The 17,799-nt window shown below is 43.8% G+C and overlaps 2 protein-coding genes across 5 annotated transcripts in view; one reads left to right on the top strand and one right to left on the bottom strand.

Annotated features, from left to right (window-relative positions):
* Positions 1-11,230, top strand: part of SMAD9 (SMAD family member 9) — a 45,452-nt gene extending 34,222 nt beyond the window's left edge. For all 4 annotated transcript variants that reach the window (XM_048948638.1, XM_048948665.1, XM_048948656.1 and 1 more), the window contains one exon: positions 1,254-11,230. In XM_048948638.1, coding sequence (XP_048804595.1) covers positions 1,254-1,397 — 144 coding nt within the window. In that variant the 3' untranslated portion in view covers positions 1,398-11,230. The remainder of the gene's footprint in view (positions 1-1,253) is intronic.
* A 120-nt stretch (positions 11,231-11,350) lies between these two features.
* LOC125694886 (regulatory factor X associated protein) lies at positions 11,351-17,330 on the bottom strand. Its single transcript, XM_048948716.1, is given in 4 exon segments — positions 11,351-12,766; positions 14,402-14,509; positions 16,696-17,294; positions 17,297-17,330. Coding segments are annotated over 4 exon segments (852 nt in total). The 3' UTR covers positions 11,351-12,655.
* Positions 17,331-17,799: the final 469 nt, after the last annotated feature.

The raw sequence follows: 17,799 nt of genomic DNA on the forward strand, positions 1-17,799 counted from the left end.
CGAACACAAGCTCCTTCTAGCCTGATAAATGTTCTGAAGGCCAGAAAAATGCTTCCTGATTAAAAGCATTCTTTGGGCTTCGTTAGGTTCACATCTTCATCTGTTCTCTGCCTCTTCTTCATTAAGTACAAATGGATTTTATCTAGGCCACTTGCAGCATCTAATTGGTGTTGGTCCTAGTTTTCTGGTTGGTTTTCTAGAGGACTGGCTTCTAGCAGCCCCAGTACTTTGAAGAATTCAGCATTTATTAATGATGCAGCCAGTTGGCTGTAGGACTTTGGGCTCTCCTTTGCAATGCTGTGAAACCACAGAGAATGGTACTGTGCATAAGCATCACAATGTTATGATTTCTTTTCTGTATTTCTATGCTCGTAAAAGCACCTGGTCAAGTCCAATGGCACATTGTTAACCCTGTCACACTGTTCTAGGAATTCACATCGGTGGCTAAAATCAATGTATCAAACCTTGGCAGACTGGCTGCCTGCTTAACAAGCAGACACTGTGCCCATTTGAATCGAGGCACTCCTGCTTCTGTTTTCTCCTTGCCTACACCACGTGCCCATCTTCTGACAGGAGCTCCATGTCCCTTATCTTCCAGAAAAATCTGGAGAAATTACTGCAGGATTTCCTGTGGCAGACAGGCAAGAATTCTGTTGGGAAAAGAGAAGGTGTTCAAGGATAGAAAACCTATGGAAAATGTTTATGCATTAATTAAGATAAAAGTAATGAGGATAAGGGAACCTTGCTGGAAGTTTCCAAAGACTTTGAGAAATACATACAACTTCTAGAGTCTCAGATGTGCAGGGTACGTCTCGGCCGATGAATGAAGCAGTGCCCAGGAACACTACCAGTCCTGCTGAAGTGTTATGACAGGGCCTGGCCTGCTTTTTGTCTGTGCAGACAACAGCCTGGCAGACTTTCCTGGGCACGTCTTCGGCATGCAAACAGCGGGGACCATTCCCTGTGGGCTGTTTGCAGGCAGCCAGACTCAGAAACAGCCCATTCCTCGCCAGCTGGAAGTGTGGAGAAGCATTTTTAATTCAATAGTACAGAGTTCCTGTTAACTATGATAGTAATACACTTTCAAAGGAGCTAATTTTTTAGAGAAAATTATCCCTGGGACAAAGCATTAAATCTTGGTGGGCTGGGTGGTGGACTACCTGTAGCTATCCTAGACCAGCGGCATTGAATTTATGATTTACTGATGTACTTTTTTTAAAGACTCACTTTTTGGTCCTCTGGTGTTTTTGTAGGGCTGGGGAGCAGAGTATCATCGCCAAGATGTTACAAGCACGCCCTGCTGGATTGAGATCCACCTGCATGGACCATTGCAATGGCTGGATAAGGTTCTGACACAGATGGGCTCACCTCATAACCCCATCTCTTCCGTCTCTTAAGAATCATCTCTAGAATTCCCTTAGGATGGATGCTATTGCAGGCAGTGGCTTATAGGATTTCCAGTGAACAGAAGCTTCTATATGTAGATGTATGCAGATGTAAATATATCTATACATAGTCTACTCTCCTATTTTTTTTTTCATGCTACGTTTTGTGGTTTCTAGTTATTCTGATGCCAGTACAATAAGTGTAGGAATTCAGGTATAGCATATCTGTTCTCAAAATAAGCCAAGTTCCTGCAAAAGTGTCAAGCAGTTCCTGTGAGCACCTTCATTCCCCAACCAAGCCAGTAAACGGTGCGAATTCTCAGCACTTTCACATGGATTCAGAAACCTGGCTGTTGCTGTTCCTAGTAGGTGAAATTCACCCTTCTGCAGGCAACAAAAGTCAGATATTGGCACCATTTGTATTCATTTTACATCCTAACTTCAGATCTGAGAGAGGACTTTAAGTGGTGCACAGGACTTAAGCATAGAGAAGACTTTTCTCCAGTGAACTGAAGGATTAAACAGCAATTCCAGTCTGTCTCCATACTGCAAAGCACTGTGGGACCACAGATCCTGTGAGGAGCTGAGACCCCTGGGTTTGGCAGGAGGAGAGAGCCCTTGGGATGCTTTTGGCTCTGGTGCCTTGTCAGAGCATTCTGGACACATCTGAGCAGCCCAATACACTTAACACAGTAGTTTATGGTACTGCTGCACTGAAAAGCAACAAGCTCTTAAGAAAAAAAAAGAAAATTTGAAGTATATGCCTAGAAGTTTAAAATCTAATTAACTTCCAGTGCTTTTTTTGCAAAGTACGTACATACTTACATATGTGTCTGGCATGTAGACTGAATCCTATCCATTATACAGTATTGATGTTGTTTGTTTTGAATTAGGACTATCTGTAGTTAGACTACTGTGCTGATACCAAGGGTACGTCTAAAAGGGACTTGAACTGTGATTCAGGAAAAGGAAATGAAGTGTGCATTGAAGAACTGAGAAATGATATCATCATTGAGCTCAGGACAGTCTGCATTGGGAACGGGAAGGCCCATGCTCACAAGATACAGTGAGGAGGAGGTGAGAGGCAGCCAGGCTGTGCCCTGCTCTGTGCCAGTCCTCGATCTGACTGCAGTGCCCCTGGTTTGGCAGAGGGGCTCCTGGCATTTTGTTAATACCATGGATGGTTTCTCATCTTGGATAGAGGCTTCAGCATTCATGGTGTTGTGGCCTTGCCTGCACAGGATGGTGAGGCAGCATAAGCCATAAGCAAGAGAAGAGTGTGTCTATGTGTAAAGCTTTAACAGTTCCTTGTCTGTGGACCCGTAAGCAGGAGGAATTATGGTCCATACTGACATCCCCAGAGCCAGCCTTTCCAAGTGCTGTTCTTATCTGGTGAGCCATGGGAAACAGTGCTGCATTTTGATGATCCCCTTTACCTTGCTGAAAGGGTAAAGGATTATTTCCCTGCCAGCATAACAGGCCCTTGAAAACTGCTTTGCGTTGAAGGTCAACAAGAATGGTAACTTCTCAAATCTCACACACTAGAATTACACTGAGAAAAATATGTTCTACATAATATTTCTTTCCTTCTCACACAGTATCTGGTGCTACACAATTTACTGCTTAATTACAAGAGAATGCGTGAAATCTTCAGGTACATTACATAGGCAAACCAAGTAATATTCACTGGAAATACTTTCTGTGTCTTTTAGATGCTATATAATGCCTGCTATGAGGTGGCAGTTCTGAACAGAGCAGAAGAATGCATAAAACAGAGGAGTTACTTCCTTTAAGCACACCATCAACTGCCTCCAGCATTGGCAGGGCACAGGAGGACAGATGGTTGTTAAGTTCAAGCAGAATTGCAGGTTTATAGGAAGTTCATACATATGAAGAACTGTATTCTGTCACCATTTGCCATTAACATCATTAGTGTGGAGTAGGAAAAGCATGACCTGTGGCAGTGATTCCAGTACAAAGGTCCCACCCAAATTCTGGACGTGCCATTTACTGCTTAGCAGACTGAAGAAAGATGGGTTTGGAAACAGACCTTCTCAGCTCCCTTGCTCTCCAGTGTCACTATATTTAGCTGTCGGTACCATTGTTTTCAGGGTGTCCATTGTGCCCTTTCCCCAGTTGTGCTTTCCATATTGCTAATCCCTTTATTTAGCAGCTAAGGACAGAGAAATCAGCTCCCCTGCCCAGGATCTAGCACTGCTCTTTGTCCTAAATTCTTCTTTGCCTCTTAAGCTGAAACCTGCTCCCTTTCTCACACAAAGAGAAGCCTAGGTGCTGCCGTTGGACATCGCCAGCATTGTCTTTTCTCTCCCAGAGAGCAAAGGTGGCTGTGCTAAAGGTGCACTGCTCTTGGGCAGCTCCAGAACCCAGTTTCCTGCTGATGCTGCAGAGGAAGAAATGCAGACAGTGAAGAGAAGCGTTCTTTCTGAGGCATCATTCATCTCATCATGAGGTCTTTCAGGTGGATCAGATACACTGCACCCTGAGCATTCTTCTGCCTGCCAGCTGTGTGTAAAGGGAACACATGGTCAGAGACGGACTGCTGCACTGGGTGCATCCAAAAGGAGGTGAGGTGAGCCCGTGGGGAGGTGGCCTTACAGCCTGGTAATGATGCCTCCTCAGTGAGTGTCTTTGCTTTTTAAATGCAAGTTGGTAAATTCAGAACAGCTTTTCCTTTCCTGTATTTCTGTTCTTGCAGCAGTCCTCACACAGGTAGCCCTTTGGCCTCTATGCAGTCCATGTGTGCATCTTATTAAAGGCTGTCACCTTCATGTGCCCTTCCTCCTAAAGGAAAGAAGCAGGCATTTCTGGAGTGCACTTCTTCTCACCTACTTAAATGCCTACAGTAAGATGAGACAAATCATTTAACTATTTGCTGAAAGACCCTCAGAGTCTTCTCTAGTATGCGAATTAAAAATTAAAAATTCAGGTTTCTGATAATTTACAGCAAGGTACCTTTGTATTTCACTGTAATGCCTCCCCATTTTGGAAGGAGATCTTTTGTGCTCCAAGATCCTCATGAACCCTTCACCCTGTGTATTCAATTTATAGCCTTTAAAGGCATTCATTAATACCCAAGCTTTTCACATGGACTTCCTGAGGGATTTAAAACCACTTACAGGGAGACTGCTTAGCTGAAGGCAGATTTTTTTAAATGTCTTTTGAGTCATCAACGTCAAACCCCATTGAAGGTTTCTGTGGAGAAGTACTATGCATCAGCAGGCAGCGATGGGAGTTTGGTCAGGCTGTGGCATAAAGAACATCCATCATGGTACTCAGACCTCTTGTTTTCTTATTAAGTAGTTGAGAAGAGACTGCCTAATTGCTGCCAGTTCATCTGCAGCACCAGTGTTAATGTGCCGTTCACATCCAGAGGGGACTGACGCAGGTCTTATGCTGCCTGAAGCCATTCCAATGGCACTGCTGCTCTCCTTGTGCCCAAGAGTTGCACTGCAACAGACAATCAATACGATGGCTGGAGCACTCAGAAGCGCAGCACGGGCTTTGCCTCCCCTCAGGTCCCTCCATACAGAGAACTCAGCCAGCAAGCACCGTGTTAAGCCTTCCCACAGCCTGAGCAGCCTCCTTGGAGAGGTCTCTGCCTTGAGCAGGGTGTCAGAGTGGGTGTCCCAGAGATCCCTTCTGGTTTACATCGTTCTGTGGCTCTGTGCAGACGTTCAGTGGTAACTGGTTGTCACAGGCAGGAGTTCTCTGTTAGTGGAGACAGTGTCAGGATGAAGCATGTTTATTTACCCTCAGCTATTTCTGCATGAGTTCAGTGCAGGACAGAGTTGTTAGATATTAATGTTTCATGAGTATAAAACCAGCACTGGATACATCTCTCATTGTAAACATCATCCCATCACATAGCTCTTAAAATGGAGCAAATCAGGCATTTGTGACTACAGCTTTGTCTAATCCTTCATCCTTGCTTCTGGCACGCATCCCTGGCTGATAAGTGCTGCAAGTCAAAGTCTCAGCAGTACTGCACAAACCACTGGATATGCAGAGGCTGCTCAGGCAGACATGTCAGCTCCTTGGTTGGATGCAAACTATCAAGGAACTTGATAGGCCTTAGTAGACTTTGAAGGGGTCTCAAGTACATGGCTCTTTATCGACTTCTCTGGTGCTGAAAGCCTGAGTGGGCATTTAGTCTTTGCTCAGTGGAGAGAAATTGCTCAGTGTCTCTCTAGTATTGCACATAATATGCACCAGCATAAGATGCAGCCTTTAGTTTGTGACCATCACCTACTCACGGGAGCTCCAAGAGCGGCCAGGAGTGACCAGAATCCTGTTGCCTGTTTCACCTCAGCTTGCTCAGGTATGCTTCATGCTGCATCACCATGCCGGTGCCACACTTACCTGCTAGGGAAGTAAGGCATAAGTCCAACCAAGAGCACACCTCCACTTGCACCAGAGCTGGTGCTTGTACAGTTTGGTCTCACAGTTGGTGACCTTGCCCATGGCAGACTGAAACCAGATGATCTTTGAGGTCCTTTTCAACCCAGGCCATTCTATGATTCTATGACAGGTAATGAGGCAGGTCATGTCTCTTCTGAAAGACAAACATAACCACTATGTCCTCCAGTCAACTACTCTTCCAGTATAGCCAATGTGAACATTTGCAGCTAATTGTGAACAGTTTTTAGATCTTCAGTTATAGTGTTTTTATTATCCATGAATGCTGCTATTTTATAGTCCGTGTTAATCTTCAAATAATATTGCATATGAATAGCATAGAAAGAAATAGACCAACCAGTTAGTCATTTTAAATACAGACCTCATCAGCAAAGAAAGGCTAGAAGAAAAATTGGTAGTCTGACCCATTGCACTTCCACTGTAGCAAGCACATCATCTGTTTCAAAGTGATCATTTGATGCTGAGGTGTGTTACATCTTACTGATTCACAGTTATGTCCAAGAGATGCTTTGCAAACAAGAGAGCAAGAGAACAAACATAATGGCAAGCAGAGAGAAGGCGCCTCTAGATATTTTTTTTTACTTATTCAAGCAATTGGAATTCAATTTTTGATTATTTATAATACTTTATAAGTACAAGCTAAGCGTATCACAGCATGTTTCTTCAGACAATTCAGTGTTAGCAGTTTAATCTGTCATTTCAGAATCACCTCTGTGATTTAAGTTGTGCTGAGAAGTTAGACAAGAAAGCGAAAAAACAGGCCTTGGTATGGATTGATGGAGCCATAATCCTGCAGGGATGTATGCAGCCAAGGGGTTGTAATGGTGGATTTGAGTGAAGTGTGGGGTTTTTTGTGTGAAGTACTAGCTATCACAGCCTGGTGCAGAAAAGAACTGTGAAATACATAAAGATTTAATGGTACCACTTCTATTCTGCCCTCTCTCTTTTCCATCACAGTCGAGGCAAAACTTCACCACCTAGAAGAAAGTAAGTAGCATTCACAGTTAGTGAGATTCTGTAAGAACACAGTGGATCACTGTGTAAATAAAGCTACTTGGACTCTTGCCTCTTGTGAACAAAATATCTCAGAGACGTGCTTAGTTTCAGGAGCCCAAGGCATTGGGGCAGCTCAGTGTCCTCTATCAGCCCCATGCCCTGACACACAAATACCACCACTGCTAATCAAGTGGATGTTTCCAGCATCCCTCCTGTTGCGTTTGATTTGAGGCATCCTGAAGTCAACGTATTTAGCCTGATGTTTGAACAGCACACTTCTCAACACACTCCATTTTCTTTGGCTGGAACTATTCTATTGTAAAAGGGATTATTCACGTCTTGTGTTTTACTGTTAATAAAGTTATTTCTGATTTAAGAACTCTGTCTTGTTCCTTCCTATTTTCTTATTTGAAAGCAATTGGCTCTGGAAACCTGTAGTCCCCACCTGACAACCAGTGACTTTGGAAACTGAAGCTTTTAGGAAGCCTTTATTCATACAAGACTTATGGATCTTGAGGAAAAGGATCAATGGGATGCCCCAGCAAAATGGGATGCTAATACATAAATGGACTGAAAATTTTAATGACATAAAATCTGCCTGGTATAAAGTACATGCATCCCTCATTAGCTCTGCTGTGGTAGATTTGAAGATTCAGGAGGGTGGTCCAGCTTATTTTGAGAAGAGGCGACCTGATCAGACAGATTTGCAGTTGTGCAGGTTGAAGGAAAAATGTAGGCAAATGTTCTTTGCTATACAAGTCAGGTTTTAATTTTCCTAAAATTCATTATTTATGTCCTACAATAGCAGAAACATGAACAGAAAATGGTCTCGAAATTGTGTTGACACTGCTGGGTCACACACCTCCTGAAAATCCCATCTGACACTGCCCAAAGGGGACAGCCCAGCTACCAGCACATTTGATGTCTACACCAGCTTGCAAGGCACTGGTATCACAGACCATTAGAAACACAGGATTGCTGAGATGCACATCTCTCTTCAGCAAGTTGCATTTATTTTGAGATAACTACCTTATTAAACACTGTCTGTTCTAACGCACACACAGAATGGCCAGGGTTGGAACGGACCTCAAAGATCATGAAGCTCCAACCTTCCTGCCACCTGCAGGGCCACCAACCTCCACGTTTAATGCTAGACCAGGCTGCACAAGGCCCCATCCAAGCTGGCCTTGAACACCTCCAGGGATAGGGCATCCACAACCTCTGTGGGCAGCCTGTTCCAGCACCTCACCACTCTCTCTGTAAAGAACTTCCCTCTGACATCCAACCTAAATCTTCCCTCCCTCAACTTAAAGCCATTTCCCTTTGTTCTGCCATTACCCACGCTTTCAAAGAGTTGAATATCATCCTGTGCCCCTTTTCTACCCTCTCCCACCATTTAAGCAAGCACACCAGCTTCAAGATAGCCATGCTCACACTTGGGTAAGTGCTATGTGAAAGCTGGTAAATGCATTATCTTTTCGAGTGTGTGTGTGTGTCCATCTGTCTGTTATGAGTGTTGTATCTCAGCTATGGGCTGAACATGAGGACAAAAACTATTACTAGGTTCTTACCTGCCAGGCTGCAGCAGGACAGGCCATGCCCCAAGGCATACTGAATTCAGCTACCATGTAGGTAATGTAAGCCTGCCATAAAACTAGGAACTGCAAATGTCCACGGCCCGCAGTGCCTCTGCCCCTGCCCGAACAAAATATTAAGGGGGAAAACAGAAGTGTAAGCACTTTGTTAGACCTCATTTGGCTTGAGAGGGGATGTGATAAACGTTTATTAATATCTAAAAGGAGGTGGGAGGCTAATTAATGATGCATGTTCTTCATGGTGTGTATCGATAGGCTAAGGAGTAACAGCCTAAGACTTGAACATTGGAAGATCTGCATTAACATGCAGAAGAACTTCTTTATGTTAAAGGTGACAGAGCACTGGAACAGGTTGTTCAGGGAGGTTGTGGACTCTCCTATGGAGAGAGTCAAGACCTGCCTGGGCAACCACCTGTGTGACCTATTGCAGGGTACCTGCTTTGGCAGGGGGTTGAACTCGATGATCTCTTAGGTCCCTTCCAATTCGGCTGCAATTCTGTGAGAAGAACAGATATAAGGTATCATTGCACTCAACAAAATGTGTTTAGTTGGTTTTCAGAAAGATACCAAAGTTGGGTGAAAGTGGAGAAGCCAACATTTGAACTGCTTGTTTCAGTGGTATATGATTAACAAAAGCTTGTCCAGACATGGCTGTTTCAACCAGATTTACTGCCACCTTCATTTATAACTTACCTTGGATCTGAAACCTACTAAAATCAAATTGAACAGTGCACATCTACGCTATACTAAATAACTGCACTACACCAGATAAAAGGTAGCTGGGCTCTACAAGCATTTGCAAAATAGGCCTACACAGCTTACTATTGTTAAGACATTCAGGCACTGCATTACGTTCTGATTTTCAGATGCATGTGCACTTCAAAGTTTAAGGAAGGCACGTGAAAATTTTTTCCATGAGAAACTGACATAAGTAATTGCTGTGAAATCAACATCAGATATCTCATCTACAGTTATCAAAACAAAACAATCATCTAAAAACAAATTTCATCCTAGAAAGCTACTTGTCCCTATAGTAGTATAGACTCAGCTTTCCTTTTGTGGTTGTTTTCCACTTCACACTTCTGTTCCCAGTGAAAACACAGGTCCACTGCTCAGTGGGCAGTACACCTACAGGCAAAGGATGTAGAAGAGGCTGAAATACTTACTTGGTTCTTCTTGTCTCTTGGTTTTTCCTGGTAAAGCTTGTCCTCTACACTCCTTGGTCTGCAAGCCCCACAGCAGTGTATGTGAAGCAGAATCCATAAGAGAAAACAGTCTAGGAATGCTTATACTATTCAAGACATGCACAAATCCATGAGACCAGATGAGATGCCACCAAGGATGCTGCAGGAGCTGGCCAGTATCACTGCATGGCCTCACTCTTATCATTTCAGAAAGGTCACAGTGATCGGGGGAGGTTTGTTACCGTAAGACAAAGGAAGATTACACTCATCTTCAAGAAGGGAAAGAAGAATCCAGGAAACTACAAGCTGCTGTCTCACATCATTTCCTGAAAAGGGCAGATTCTTCTCAAAGCTATTTCCAAGCCCATATGTGACAGGACTGTGAGTGAACAGCAATTATACACAGGTAAATGACAGCAGACCAGCTGTCTGCCATCCACAATGCAACACCTCACTCTGCAAGCAAGAGAGGGAACAAACAGTGTGCATCTTAACTTCTGCAAGGTCTTTGAAATGACACCCCATAATAATCTAGTCAAACTGCTTATATATGGACTGGATAAGTGGTGCTAAACTGAGTAGTGATATGAGTGACATGTCCACGTGTGGTTTTAAAAAGCTCTGAAGGTGCTTGAACACCATTGACAGAAGCTGCAAAAATTCCTGGAGGTGTTCAAAACCCAAGTGGGTGAGGAGGCCACTCCAGGTCCAACTTACCTAATTCTACTATAGGTTTTAAAGTGGCTTATACCTTTCATTCCCAAAGATCCCATGTTTGACAAACTTATAAATATGCAAAAATGAGAAAAAACCCACAACCTAAACTACATCTTAAATGGCCCTCCTTATTAGATTATTAATACTGGGTTGGTTTAGATGCAAGAAGAATGCTCCTTTCTTCAGAAAAAGGCTTCTACTGGTGGTACAGCACATCTTCCTATCTGCAGAGGCAAGCATATTACATAAAACAGAGGGTGTTTTTCTCATTCTGTTAGTGAAAAGGAAACTTGAGCACTTTTTTCCAAGTATTAGTTCCTAAGAAATGCAGAGAAAAGCGTAGAAGAAAGTAAAAAAATCCACGATTAAAAAGAATACAGATACAATTGCAATGAAAAAAAAAGTCACAAGTAAGGACTCCAACTACTACAAGACTATATGCAGCAATATTTTTAAAGTTGAAAGTGTGGTGCCTCCAAAAATATAATATATATGGTACAATGAATGTAACATAATGAAGAATTAATTGGTTTTGAATAGAGGCAGGGGGACACCACCAGCTAAAATTTCTGAAATCATTTCATTACAATCACTCTTGTTCATCCAGTAAAAGCAAATGCTCTTAGAGCACCTTTTACATCATATCTTTCTTGAGAAATAATTGAAACAAATTCCTTGAGAATTTAATAATGGCAAATAATGTGATAAAACCAGAAATGGGAGAGCAGCAGAGGAAAAATAACTATCAGTGAAACTGGCAGAGGCCAAGTTGGGTACCTGGGACTACTTCATTTTTCAGAAGCGTCCAGACAGAGCTGTTGGCCTAAAGGCTTTCCTAAGATGACCATCTAAAACAACACAACAAGTGCTTCCTTGTAATGGGCTGAAATTATACATTTTCACAAACATGCTAAAATAACCTTAGAGTGAGAACACAACAGTTTTCACATCACCTAGCCAGAGCTAGCCATTTTAATACAGAAAATAAACACAAAGCAACATACAAATGTAACCAAACAACAACAAACAGAAGAAATAAAATAAAACACACAGATTTACTCAAACACTTATTGGTCCAGAACTGCTGGTACAAAATTTTTGGATCTCTTTTTGTAGAGAACGACTTACACAATGCTGAATACAAAAATCCCTACTGAACAGTTTTTATACATACAAAAAGCACAGCTTATAAAAACCCATAAGACTGACAAACACTCCTGAACAGGTATCATTCAGCGGATCAAACTGCTGCAGTATCAAAGATGTACTTCAATAAGCACCTCCACCACTCAGATAGCTTCAACTAGGAAATAAGGGTTAATACAAAACTTGGGATTCACTACTTAAATAAGGTGTTTGGATTCTTAACCAAATCAACTGCAAGATTGGCTGAAAACCTGAGAAGTCCAGCACTTGAGCTGATTAGCTATCGGTTGTCTTACTACCATAATTTTAACTATACTTTTTTGGAAGAGAAAGGACAACAAATGCACAATCCCATCTGACATTCTGGAGGCATTTGCTGTTAAAAACCTTAAGCATTTGAGTTAAAAGCTTTAACTTGCTCACAAATGAGGATGTGTTACAAGTTGGTCCTCCAAAATAACTTCACAAAACAAGGTCCAACTCTCCACTGCATACACTGCATCTCTGACTCTTCTCCAAAGCACTTTTCTATTTCTCTTATTTGGAGATTTTGAACACACATTCCTTTACATGCTTTGCACAGACAGTGAAGATTTCAAACCTACTCAACTTGCATATAATGAATACAAAGCAGGAGGATCACCTGATTTACGCTTTTCTGAGCCACTGGTTGACTTCTTGATGGCATGTTGTCTTTAGCCTTTAGTGCAAGATTATACTGGATATAAGCTTCTCATATCCCTGAGGAATTGCTGTTAAGTCATGCCACAGGACTGGCTCAAATTGGACTTTATTTCACAACTTCCATAGAAAGTAACTGACTTCCTTCAATGATTGTCATCAAAGAGTGACTTGTTTAACAGTAAATCTTCATATAGAAAAATGTTAATTTAGTGGAAGACTTTGGTAGGAAAAGGGTGTACAGCTGAACATTACTGATACAAACAAGTTTCCATTAAAAAGAAAAATCAAACCAAGTTTTAAAAAGAATCAAAAAATACTCCTCCAAATTTGCTCACAAGTTTGCAGACACCCAAGCAGCTCAAAACGTCAAAGTGCAAACAAGAACCAAGTAAAATACATGACAGCAGCTTTACTTTTCCTTTAAACATTTACATTTTTTATATTTGAAGAAAATATACATCCTGTTTCTCCTTCAGTACCAGACTCATCTGCAGGTGATGATCTGTTCTCATTACCCAGGTGCTCCTTGAAACTGCTGCTGCCGTTGTTCCAAAGCCTGCTGACTTAACAGCTGCTGTTGTTTCTGTAGAAACTGCACTACTTCTGGACTTCTGAGCAGGGACTGCAAGGCAAGAAAGCAGACTTGACTTTAAAGGAATCAGAGAATTGAAATATCAACCTTTGTGATGAATTACAAAACACAAAAAAGTCAGAAGATGAGAGTATCTAAAACTGTTTGCATCTTACCCTCTAACCTAGAATGGGAAAGGCAAATAGGAGCTGGTTAAATAAATACAACTGAAGAAATTCCACTGCTAATCGTGATGCTGATTATCACTGGACATGAGATTTTAAGAATCAACTCCCTTTAAGCCAGCTTACAGTGAACGAACAGAAATTTGCAGAAACAAGTGGAAAGAGAGGAACAAGCCTAAAGCTGCAGATGGATACTTGCAAAGAGCACTGCTCAACCCTTTCCAAACAGATACAGCCTGCCTTCCAACCAATGAACATTGTTCATTCTCATTCCTGCAAGGCGGCAACACAAGTGTCTGTAAGGCCAAATGGCAAATCAAGTTTGGAAGTGATCCAAAATATAAAGCAGGAAAAAGGTTATTTTTCAGTCGAATTAATCCCCTAGGCTGGCTGTTCATTGAACATGATGGACATCTCACTGCATCAGGTACTGCAACCCTGCAACTCAGATTTACAGTTAAAGGGACCAGCGGTTTACAGGCAAGGGCAGAGAACTTTGTGCTATTACAAAGCAATTCTGCAGAGGCTACAGCTGAAAACAACAATTCTTCAGACAACTTAAACCTCCAAGTGCACCGAATAGGTAAGATTACTAACAACAACTGTCTCACCTAACAGATGTGCAGCCTGCTTCTGCATAGCTTATGTTAGTTTTTTCAAGTTACTTCACTGCACAGGGTAGTTCTGTTTTACAGCATTTCAATGAATTCTTCCCCATTCTACTATCCTTACTGCTGCAGCCTCTGATGCAAAACACCAGTAGTGCGTGACACAAAACACCCGCTACCGATGGAGAAAATTAGTCTGTATACTTAAGATTTCTCTGATGTTTCTTTAAAGTTTCTGAACAAGGGCTGCAGGTATTCTAAAACTGCTTTGCACTGCTAACAGGGAGCAGGCAGACAGTTCTACTAGCTTCTGGTGGAAGGAGAGTGTAAGAAAACCAATGAAGTAGGAAGAATTGCAATAACAAAGCCCAAACAATAGTTAAGTACTGAGTTATTCCCCTTCATTAGGGGCAATTCTTTAAGAAGACTTACAGAAGCAACACAAGTGTTTCAAAACATAACCTATGCCATGCGTGCAGTCTATGTGTAATACAGCAATACAGTATGCTCAGTTTGTTCTACCAACAAACAGTATGCAATTTTGAGAGTGATACACTAAGCCTACCAAACTCACAACAGCAGAGTTTGCACAACAGTGTAGGGACTCTTCAAGTTTATCTGAAACTTTACAGAAAAGGTGGGTTAACCAATTAAAACCTACTTAGTACAACAAAAAAAACCTCAACTTCAGTTACCAAAGCAACAATCAATAAATTCAGTAACCTTTGCATTCCATACAGCAGCACAGTCAGACACCTGAACTGCAACATATTTCAAATCTGAAAATATGCACATGCATCACTGAACTGACTTTATCCTTCACAAAGGGTGACAGCAAAACAGTGCTACACCACCTTTGTGTATCTGAGTTCCTCTAAGACAACACAACTTACCAGTCTCTTTTTATTCAGTACTTGTTCTAAAAGAGTCGGTCTTGCTGGGCGATCTCCAATGGAGCCTGTTCTCTGTTTTGAGGCAGAAACTGAACCTTCAACACAATCCTGAGCATTAAAGACAAAACAAAATAGAGAAGTGAGTCTGGTATCATACATTTACTTTTTACTGCTGAAGAATCTTAAGAGTAAAGAATCTGCTCATCTTATTGATCTGCAGAGGAAAACAGCAACAGAACGCAACTGTATTTATTCAACACCTGATCTCTTTTCCTTTCCACATTATCTTCACTGTTCCATCAGCCACAGAGAATGCTCCAGCAATACAGATGAGTTAGTCTTCTAAACTTCAAAACAAACCAAGTTAGGTACTTAAAAACATTTCATGTTGTACTGAGGGACATGGTTTAGAGGGAATACTGTTGATAGGCAGGCAGCTGGACTGGATGATCTTGAAGATCTACCTTCCAACCTTGGGGATTCTATGATCCTAAGTTACTATGGTTAGTTCATGTCCTGAATTTGACTGTGTTTCTTGTAAGTGAAGTTACACAAACAACTGAAGTGTTGTGAATAAGTGAATTACGTTTAGCATTTGCAGTTAGGTGGAAGTGACAGTTTTTTTAATAGCAAAACAAAACATACTTCAGTATACTAGCACGGACCTGTCAAAGCCACATGCAAGAAACAATAAAATTTACATACTCTTCATTTGCATTTTTATCCTGTTCCTTGTACAGCCACCACTTACAAATTAGAGCTACATTCTATGAAGACATTCTATGACGTTCTACAGAGAAAATATTCATGCTTTGGAAAATTTCAGTCATGTTAACCTTAAGCAGATCACATTCACAACTTAGGACATCTTTTTTGGCTTTCTATTACTTCTCTCCTCCTGCCCAACACCCTTCTCATCCTTACAAATCTCTGTCAATACTTCCTTTCTACCTGAAAAGTTTAAGTTCAGAACAAAACAATCATCTAACCCAACTGTCTTTCACTTCAATCCTATCCGCAAAGGTGAGAATTAAAACCTCTATTAAGAATCTGACTCCAGAGGTGCTTGTTAAGGCCAAAAAAATATACTACCAGTGCAACAAAACAGTGCACCAAGTTTAGCACTAACACAAAATCATAGAATGGTTTGAGTTGGAAGGGACCTTTAAGATCATCTAGTTCCAACCCCATAGCATGGACACCTCCCCCTAGACCAGATTGCTCAAAGCCCCACCCAGCCTGGCCTTGAATGCTTCCAGGGAGGGGGCATCCACAGCCTCACTGGGCAACCTGTTCCACTGTCTTAACATCCTCACAGTAAAGAATTTCTTCCTAATATCTAGTCTAAATCTACCCTCTCCCAATTTAAAGCCATTTCCCCTTGTCTCGTCACCACATGTCCTTATAAGAAGTTCTGCTATCCTGCTATCTTCTACAGGTTCAGGCCTTGAAATTGTTACATTCCAAACAACTTGGGAGAAACAAGCCCTCTGTTTCCCAACCTACAGCAATCACTACTGTATACCACAGACCAAAAAAACCTTAACCCACTGTTACATGTGGGTTAAGCTCAAATTGTATACTTCTCCCACATTGCCTCCTGAGTTACGGGAAGCATTTGTATTGCCACTTTGTGGCCTGATCATGCCGAATCATTAGGAAAGGAGTAATAAAGTTGTACCAGTATGAAAAACCAGAATTCACCTGCATCCTGGTTACTGCATGCAACAGTTGTTTTTTCCTCTCAACTGAGAAAGAAGTAGAATCACAGAATGGCTTGGGTTGGAAGCGAACTCAAAGATCATCACGTTCCAACCCCTGTGCTGCAGGCAGGGTTGCCAGCTAATAAATTGAGCACTAGATCAGGCTGCCCAATGTGCAACCCAACCCAGCAGTGATCACCTCCAGGGATGGGGCACCCACAGCCTGTCTGGGCAGCTGTGCCAGCACTTTACCACCCTATCAGTGAAGGGCTGATATCTAACTTAACTCTCCCACTCTTTAGCTTAAAGTTGTCTCCCCGTGTCTTATCGCTAAGTACCCACGTAAAAACTTAATTTCCCCTCCCGCTCATTAGGTCTCCTTAAGGCTGCAAAGATGCCTCCCTGGAACCTCCTGCCTCGCAGGCTGAGTAGCAACTTGGGAGCTGGAGACGCTTCACAGAACGGCAAAGGGGAAGCAGACAGAAGCACACGAGTTCCCGCTACAAAACAAATGCTGCGGACGAGGCACAAAGCAGGCAGCGCTGGCTGTGCCGCTTTTCCACCCCGCAGCCCAGCGGCCCCCCGCCTCACCTCAGCCCTGGGGCCGCCCCCCGCGTTGGCCGCCGCGGCCCCGCCGCCGCCCAAGGCCTGGTCGCTCTTCTTGCGCTTGTACTTGTCCTTGTACATCTTGTTGCGGTGCCGCTTGCACATCCACGGCTTGCGCTGCTTCGCCACCTGCGTGGTGGTCTCGCTGCAGCCCTGGTAGGTGCAGCTCTTGCAGCCGCCGCCCGCCGCCGCCGCCTCGCCGCTGGAGGCCGCCGCCTGCTCCTCCTCCTCCAGCTCCTCGGGGCTGGCCGTGCTCTCGCCGCCCGCCGCTGCCGCCGCCGTTTCCTCCTCCCCAGCTTCGGCCTCGCCGTCGCCGGGGCCCAGCTCGTAGAACAGCATCAGGCCGCCCGCGGCGGACGGCGGCAGCGGCGCATCGGCGCCCGGCAGCACTCCGCCTCCCGCCGCCGCCGCCTCCTCCTCGCCGCCGCACGGCTGCATCACGAGCAGCGCCAGCTGCGGCGGCGAGGAGGAGGAGGAGGCGGACGAGGAGGCGGAGGACGGGGGAGCGGCGGCGGGGCTGGCCCGCAGGACGCCGGTCAGCGAGCCCGCCGCGCCCGACGGCGCCTCAGCCCGCAGCTGCCCTAGCGCGCAGGCGCCGCCGCCCCGCGCTTTCCGCGCATGCACGCCGGGGCCGCCTGCCTGGCGCCATCTTGTTCGCCAGTGGAAAGGCTCCTTGCTGGCTGAGCTTCTGGGTAGCGTCCTGGAGTATTATCTTGCTGCTCTCGGGTGAAGAACCGCCTCTCAGCGCTATCGCAGCAGTTGGTGTGCTCTGGGCTTATCAGTTCCTTGTCTTGTTGCAGGCCTCGCTAGCATGCGTGTGGAAATGGGTGTCCTGATGAGGATCTGCATGTGCACCGTCCCTTGACTGCTTGTAGCCCTGCTTGCTGGCCACTGCCAGCGGGAGAGGGGTACTGAAAGATGTTGCTGTGTTGCCACTTTGCCTCCTTATGAATCACAGAATCATGGAGTGGCTTGGGTTGGAAGGGACCCCAATGATTGTGAAGCTCCAACCCCCCTGCCACAGGCAGGGCCAACAACTTCCAAATTTAATACTACGCCAGGCTGTCCAGGGCCCCATCCAACTTGGCC

The sequence above is a fragment of the Lagopus muta genome, chromosome 1 (assembly GCF_023343835.1).
Source record: "Lagopus muta isolate bLagMut1 chromosome 1, bLagMut1 primary, whole genome shotgun sequence".
NCBI lineage: Eukaryota > Metazoa > Chordata > Aves > Galliformes > Phasianidae > Lagopus > Lagopus muta.